The sequence below is a fragment of the Montipora capricornis genome, chromosome 14 (genome assembly GCF_036669925.1).
Source record: "Montipora capricornis isolate CH-2021 chromosome 14, ASM3666992v2, whole genome shotgun sequence".
NCBI lineage: Eukaryota > Metazoa > Cnidaria > Anthozoa > Scleractinia > Acroporidae > Montipora > Montipora capricornis.
In genome coordinates, this window is record NC_090896.1 from 44,518,505 (window position 1) to 44,526,004 (window position 7,500).

A 7,500-nucleotide genomic window follows, 5' to 3' on the forward strand; every position below is an offset into this window, starting at 1 on the left:
CAACTAAAACAACAACAACCACTTAAAACAAAAACAAGTAAAAGTCGGACGTTTAAATCGCCCTCTAAATGACTGATTTTACAGGGTAAGGAGCTTATAAAGGAGGTAGCCTCTATCTCCCATACTTGGCCTGGGAGTCAACCCTTATAGAACGATTCCCTTAAGAGATTTAGCACGCTCACTGTTGTAAAAGCCAATCAAAACAAAGCGTCAAGGGAAATATGATTCTTTTTGCCGGAAAAACCCGTTCCTAAAAATAAATTTACTCAGAGGAGGGTCGACTCAAGGAATAAGTGGAGATAGAGGTTCCCCTTTATGATCTCCTGAAAGGGTGTACTCATTTCGTTTATGGCCCATTACAGAAGTCGAACATTACTAGTACTGAGCTATAAGAGATTCGAGGATGCCAGGTCAGGAAACTTTCAAGCATTTCCATAACGCGGTTTCACATCGACACGGTTTTATGACCTCGAAACCGCGTCAAAAGCGATGCACCAGAAAATCCAAGTCGTGATGGTATAAGCGAGAGCTGCACTACGTGCTAAATTCACTATTTTGAATTGAACAATGCTAATTTCGCTCCAAAATACTAACCGTATTCAAATCGATGCGGTTTCGCTGTTTACGCGACAGATGAAACCGCATCGGTTTGAAAACTTTTGGTAGCGGTTTCAAATCGACAAGGTTTCAGCAACAGTCTCGATCGGTGTCGTGTAAACGGAATTTGTAACCGCATCGAAAACGATGCGGTTACAAATGAAACCGTGTTCGCGTAAACGCTGCCTATGTTGATGTGACAATTATCCCGCCTTGCTGCTAGGATCTAAATTAAGTCGAAATGGAACATATTCGATATTATACTGAGAGACATATTTAAAGGGGCTAGGTCACGCTGTTTTAGGTAATTTTGTTTAATTTTGTTAGTTATGAGCTCTAAACGTCAAATTGGCAGAGCAAGAGTCTTTCATTTGCAAAATCACGGCCACGTAACAATTGAGAATGATTTTCCAGCTGTTTAAATGACAGTTTGATATAAACTGATATAAATTTGAAAAAAGGTGGGCCGAAGTTTTTCAAAGTTACCCAAATGTAATCCATTTCAATCCTCCCCAGTTTTGTCCATCCTTGTCCCTCCTTAGCTTTCCTGTGTTTTGTTTCAATTCCTCTATAGTTTTGAGCCGTTATTTTGTTATTTCAGTTAATTCTATGACCATTTGATCAATGCTGAAATTGCCTAAAATTGCGTGACCTAGCCCCTTTAACGATTATTTCATGAGCGCGCGTTGGATATAACTGAGATTGTGAATAGCCAACGATGAGCGTTGTGCCGAGTTGGCTATAATCAGTATCATATCCAACAAGCGCGAATGGAGTAATTGTTTCATCAAATTTTCATTTAATTTTGAATGCTTGGACGTTTGGAAATTAAAGTCAATCAATTTTCAGCTTGGCAGCACTTTACGCAATCAGTTTCCATATTAAGGCCGCCGTATACTACCCGATTTTTTGTCGTAAAACTGCTGATTTTTTATCGAGATCAAATCGGGTTAAAATTTGTCGGGCCATCAGCTTGCCGCACACTAGACGTTTTCTTGCCACGACTGACCGCGTGGATGCTTACATTGGCGCCGACTCATCCAAAGGCAAGATGGCGCCAAGTTGGAATAAGCGCTTACTTACGTGACTCTCATAACACGTCCTAATTGGTTGCGAAGCGCGTGAGCCCCAACAAATTGTCTTGGTCCACCGCACACTAGCCGGCAAGACATTTTGACATCTAGCACTGTCAGATATCGTCCGGAAAAGCCTCGATCTTGTCGTAGACTTGTCTGAATTCACCGCGCACTAGCCGACAAGTCAAGATTTTTCATCGCCCGACAAAAAATCGTCTAGTGTGCGGAGGCCTATAGGTCATACGGTATGGTGTTTTTACGTGACTTCACGGCGGCCATGTTGGTTTCCCTAAACAAAAGACCGGCGGCCATGTTGGTGTCCCCAACTAATCCTCCAGGAATTGAGCTCTATTATCATGCAAACGTTTTCTTTTGTTTCGATGGAAAAACAAGGTTACTGATCACGCACTCTATATGAGCTGATAACCGAGATTGAGTGAACCAGTCACATAGGTCGAACATTTAATAATGCAAAATAACCTGGGTTAACATACAACATCTTCAGTACAATATCACTGCTGAGTTCGATCCGACTTACTATCTCTCACTGACAAAACTGTCCATTCCATCTTTTCCAGCAGCAATGCTTAAAGTTAGAATAACCATGAGAGCAGGAATACCTATGGAAGCATAAGAATCAAATAAATGATGAAAAACAGGATGGAAAGTCAGAATTAAAAGTAGAAGTCCATGGTTGAAAAACGGTAAGAAAATCTCCGCAAAAAGACCTGCGATGTGTAAAGATATCCTAGCATTTTTGATATGAGAGAGTACATTGGGTGTCCACTTTTGCAAAATAAATTTGCACCCCAGGAAACATTGTTGGAATTAAAATTTGTCTGAAAATTTTCACATTTTACGGTTACTCTAATTTTATTATAGGAAACCTCTTTTGCGTCATATTAACAGGGAAACTGTAACACCTCACAACTGTTCAAAGTGGAGGCGCTTGGGCAATTTGAAAACAAAAATAAAGGACTCTACAATTCATTGATTTGAAGTACATTATATAATTAATTATTGATGACATAATGAGAAACTAGTTGCTTAGCGACGAGAACGGCTACGAGAACACCACATAACAATAGGTTTAATTAGTAAAAAATAGTTAAGCACGCCCAGCACGTGCGTTTTACATTTTGATACATTTCTTTGCCGTTCTTGTGTTAACAACGACGTGAAATGATCAAATTTGGGGGAAACCTATTCTTAGGCCCGGTTCAGACGCCGATCTTTTCATGAGCCGAACCTAATTCCTTGAGTTAAGTACATGAAAAGATCGGCGTCTGAATCAATTTGGAACGGCTCACCCGTTCTTCCCGCCTGGCTTAGCTGGGAATCTCGCCTTTGGAACGGCTTTTGGTTCAGACGCCGTACTTTTCATGTCCCGACCCTAATGCATAAATTATTATAATGTATTTCGCAAGCAGTTTACCTCAGAGAGCATGCGTACTGGAGCTTGCATACGTCACTTGCTCAAAATGGCGACGTGGAGAGCTACTTATGCTTGCCAAAGTAGCATCAGAGAAGATGATATATGTAGTTCATGTTTTTCTAACACAAAGTACACTTGCCTTAAATGTCAAATACCAATTTGCAATAAGTGCTCAACGTTTGAAGATATTAAATAAAATGCAATGCGGTCCGCATCTTTTTTTTTCGAATTACCGCTTTCTTCCACATGGCACGTAAAATAAAACATCGATTTTGGGCGACGGATGTGTAGGTTAGCAGCATCGGCCATGTTTATTTACTACTTCTGGAAACTGCTGACCATTTCACTTCTTTTACTGGAACTGTATTAGGGACGGCCAAAAAGAACGGCGTCTGAATCAACAGGCGTACTTTTGTTAATTTGGGTCGGTCCAAATTCAAATTGAGTTCGGCTCATGAAAAGATCGGCGTCTGAACCGGGCCTTAGAGTTATTTTCGTAGAGTTATGTCGTAGAGTTAGAGTTAAGTTTCCAATATCCTGAGTTCATAAAAGCTAACCACTCGTTAACCATAGGCCTGAAAACTTTTGTTAAGGCCTAATTAGGCCTAAGGTTAGCTTTTATGCATCTTTAGGATCCTTTTTGTATTTCTGTATTTCTGAATTTAGGATTTCGGCCTTCCAAAATCTTGAATTCAGGATTTTGGAAACTTAACTCTAACTCTAATGTCATAACTCTGTGAAAATAACTCTATTGCTAGTTAATCTCTCAAATTTGGGTCATGTGGATGGAGGACGAGAGCACTTCAGTCAATTCCCTCTCTAAATATCCACACCGTTCTCACCAATTTTGTTCTTGGAATTTGTACTCATACTTTCAAAGCCGAAGGACTTGGAGCAATCGCAAAATTCTTACAGTAACGGTAAATAATATTTTTAGACGACGTCCTCGAAAGCCGTCGTCGTCGTCATCCTAGCTTAAGGTCCCTAATGTATCCCGCTGTTCCGCGGGCTCTACAAAGTCACGCGCCTCAAATTTTACAGGTCATTTGTCAACCTCGTTCCCAGGGGTTCTCTTCTCTTCAGGAGGCAGATAAGAGAGACACTGGGAACGAGGTTGGTCAGATGTTCAAGCAACTTGTTTCTCATCCTTCCCACGGGCGTTTCAGATCTTAAAACACCAATTCTTGGTTTTCACATGATGTCACGGCCGCTATGTTGGAGTCCCCAAACAATGAAACGGCGGCCATGTTGGACTCCCGATCCAATCCTCCAGGAATTGAACTCTATTGTTAGGCAAACTTTTTCTTTTGCGATACAAACACTATTTTTGAAAAAAAAAAAAGAAAAAACATGTTTCAAGAAAATTTGATCTCAAAGATTCTTTTACCCGGTGTAAAGTTATTCTTTTAATTCGATTTAAGATTTACAGACTTTGCCAGTCAAGCTGGCAAAGCGCCACAACAGCTTGCGCCAATTACTATGGCCCCTTTTTTTTACCCTCCCAACCATGATACTCAACAGAAGACAGACCACAACACCGGGAACTACGTGCCCTCCTAATTCGTTGGATTGAAGAATGCAAGCTCAATAAATTTCTCACCGTCACGTGTACTGCACTAGTGCCAAATTGCACCTGAGCTCAAAATCGTAAAACAAGATAAAATGGTATGATGAGATTTTTTTGAGGAGGTCGATGCGATATCGGTCCTTTATCTATACAGACTCATGCAAATCGGCAATTGAATACTAGCTAGGACTTCATAAGTAAAATCATCCAAAAATCCTACGCGCTAGCTCCTCGTGGCTCCATCTATGGAACACTAATATTGAACAAGTATTGAATACAGAATGTTATAGCATGTTTGTAATGAATCTTTATGGTATATTTAATTCATTTCCTGGTGAATAATCTCTTTACAATTTTCCATACGAATTACCACTTCACTCGCCCGTTTCAGGCCTTAAGCACGGTTGAAATCTAAAACTCAATACTCGACACTCGAAGCGATCCGACCATCGATCAAAACTCAGATTATAAGTCCTTCTTTTACACGTGACTTTCTTCCCGCCACACGTAATGTATGCTTATTTATGTCAAATCTATTTTTAACACACTCCCCTCCTTGATTGACAAGGGTCAATCAACAATTAACGACTGAAGTTCGTAGCGACAGAAACAGAAAAAAAAAAGAGAGGGTTCATCATTGTTTATTTTGCAATCCTTAATGTTCAGCTACGTGTTCTTGTTCAGCGTTTCCCACAAAGGTAATTGGAAAATCAGTGTTCCCTTTCTGACGTTCATGTACTCCTAATCCAGTTTCTACAGGAAACAACTTCTTTAAGGGTCTTGTCACGTCGATTACTCGATCTCCACTTCGAGTTCTCACCATTGCTGCTCGGTGAAATCCATCTCGTCCTGTAATGAGGGCTTTGACCACTCCCATATTCCACAATAGTCTCGGCGTCCTGTCCTTGTGAATGCAAACAACGTCTCCTACATTGACAGTTGGTTGCCTGTTTTTCAGTTGGCAATTATGATGGACACGTACCTCTGTCAAGTACTCCTTCTGCCAACGTCTCCAAAACTGCGACAGAACAGTTGTCAGATACTTCGCACGTCTTGACAATTCACTTCTGGTCTGAGGCGCTTCCGAGGGAGTTTTCTCTTCTTTACTCAACAGGCGACGACCAATAACCAATTGTGACGGCGTCAACGGACTTCGTAATTCATCATCCACGTACGTGAGAGGTCGTGAATTCAGTATTCCCTCTATTTCCACAACAACAGAGAGCAATTCTTCATAGCTGACTCTCGCGGTTCCTAAGATTTTCTTGAGACAGCGTTTAGTTGATCTAACGAGACGTTCAAAAAATCCTCCCCACCAAGGAGCTAACGCGACATTAAATTTCCATTCTATGCGGTGGTCTGCCAGCAACTTCTTCAGCTCTTCACTCTTGAAAGTGGATCCATTATCTGACACTACAAGATTTGGAACACCTCGTCTGGCAATGAACCTTTTAAAACTTCTCACGAAAGCTTCGGTTGTCAACCTCGGGACGACGTCGAGATGAACTGCACGACTGGAGGCACATGTGTATAACACGATGTATGCCTTGTTCATATCATCACTCTTGTGATAAATGTCGTTGACATAAACAGGGCCCGCAAAGTCAACCCCTATACTTGTAAATGCAAATTCGTCGGACAATCTGAACCCTGGAAGTTGAGAGGTAGGTGGCGTTCCATATGGACGACCTTCAAGTTTGTTGCACAGTACACACTTGTTGATTATACTCTTCACCGTTTGTCTGCCCTTCACAATCCAATACCGTGACCTAACTTGAACCAAGGTCTCTGCCACTCCATTGTGCATCACTTGATCATGGCACTTGAGAATCACCAACTTAGTGAAATATTGACTTCTCGGCAACAGTATCGGAAATCGTGTATCGTACGGTAGGGAAGACATGCCAATTCTTCCTCGACATCGTAGTATCCCTTCTTCGTCTCTATCAAGTCCTAATGATGACTTCATCTGTGGATACTTGTCGCTTTTTGGGATCTCTTGCTGAACGTGCCTAATCCACAACATCTCTGCTTGTCTGTATAATTTCGTAAAATCTTCTTCCGTTCCTTCTCGGGACCTCGTCCTCTTCAATTTCTCAATAAACAACACAACCAACACAGTCACTCTTAGAAGCTTGGTTAAAGAACTAAAGTTTTCAAGATTGATTAAGTTATCTAGACTCGCTTCTTCTTCCTTCCCTTCAACGCACGTGGTGACTAAGCTGGAAACAGCTGGTTTAAAGGATTTCAGTTCGCTTAAATCTTCTCTGGCTTGTACAACTGTCGGTTGAACTGGCCACTGCTCACTACTCTTAGACAGGAAGTCGGGTCCATGTAGCCACCGGCTGCTTTCTTTCAACTCAGTAGACTTGATTCCTCTGGACGCTATATCAGCTGGATTGTCTGCTGTGGGACAGTACCTCCACTGCTCAGGGCGTGAATTCCTTCGAATTTCGGCCACTCGGTTCTCGACAAACTGCTTGTACTCCTTATCAGTGTTTGTGATCCACCACAGCGAAATCATGGAATCTGTCCAGTTGAAAATATCGTCAATTTTTACGTCGTTTAATGCTTAACTCACGCTGTTCAACAATCTGGTCGCAGTTAAGTTGGACAGCAACTCCAGACGAGGGATAGTTTGTTTAGCTAATGGTGCAACTCTTGTCTTCGAAGATACTATCTGACATTCCACCCTCGCCTCATACTCTACTCTCATGTAGACCACAGCTCCATAAGCCTTTTCCGATGCGTCAGCAAAACAGTAAAGTTGGACTGAATTGACCTTGTCTCCATTCCATCCCTTAGCATAACATCTCTTAAAGCTC

At 41.6% G+C, this 7,500-nt stretch overlaps 1 protein-coding gene across 2 annotated transcripts in view; it reads right to left on the bottom strand.

Moving 5' to 3' along the window:
• Positions 1-7,500, bottom strand: part of LOC138033753 (uncharacterized) — a 79,941-nt gene that overhangs the window by 10,383 nt on the left and 62,058 nt on the right. For both annotated transcript variants that reach the window (XR_011128661.1, XM_068881560.1), the window contains 2 exons: positions 2,212-2,293; positions 1-3 (listed from right to left, as the gene is read on the bottom strand). The exon at positions 1-3 is cut by the window's left edge and continues 64 nt beyond it. Coding sequence is in view for 1 of the 2 variants with exons in the window: in XM_068881560.1 (XP_068737661.1) it covers positions 1-3; positions 2,212-2,293 (85 nt within the window). In the remaining variant the exon portion in view is untranslated. The remainder of the gene's footprint in view (positions 4-2,211; positions 2,294-7,500) is intronic.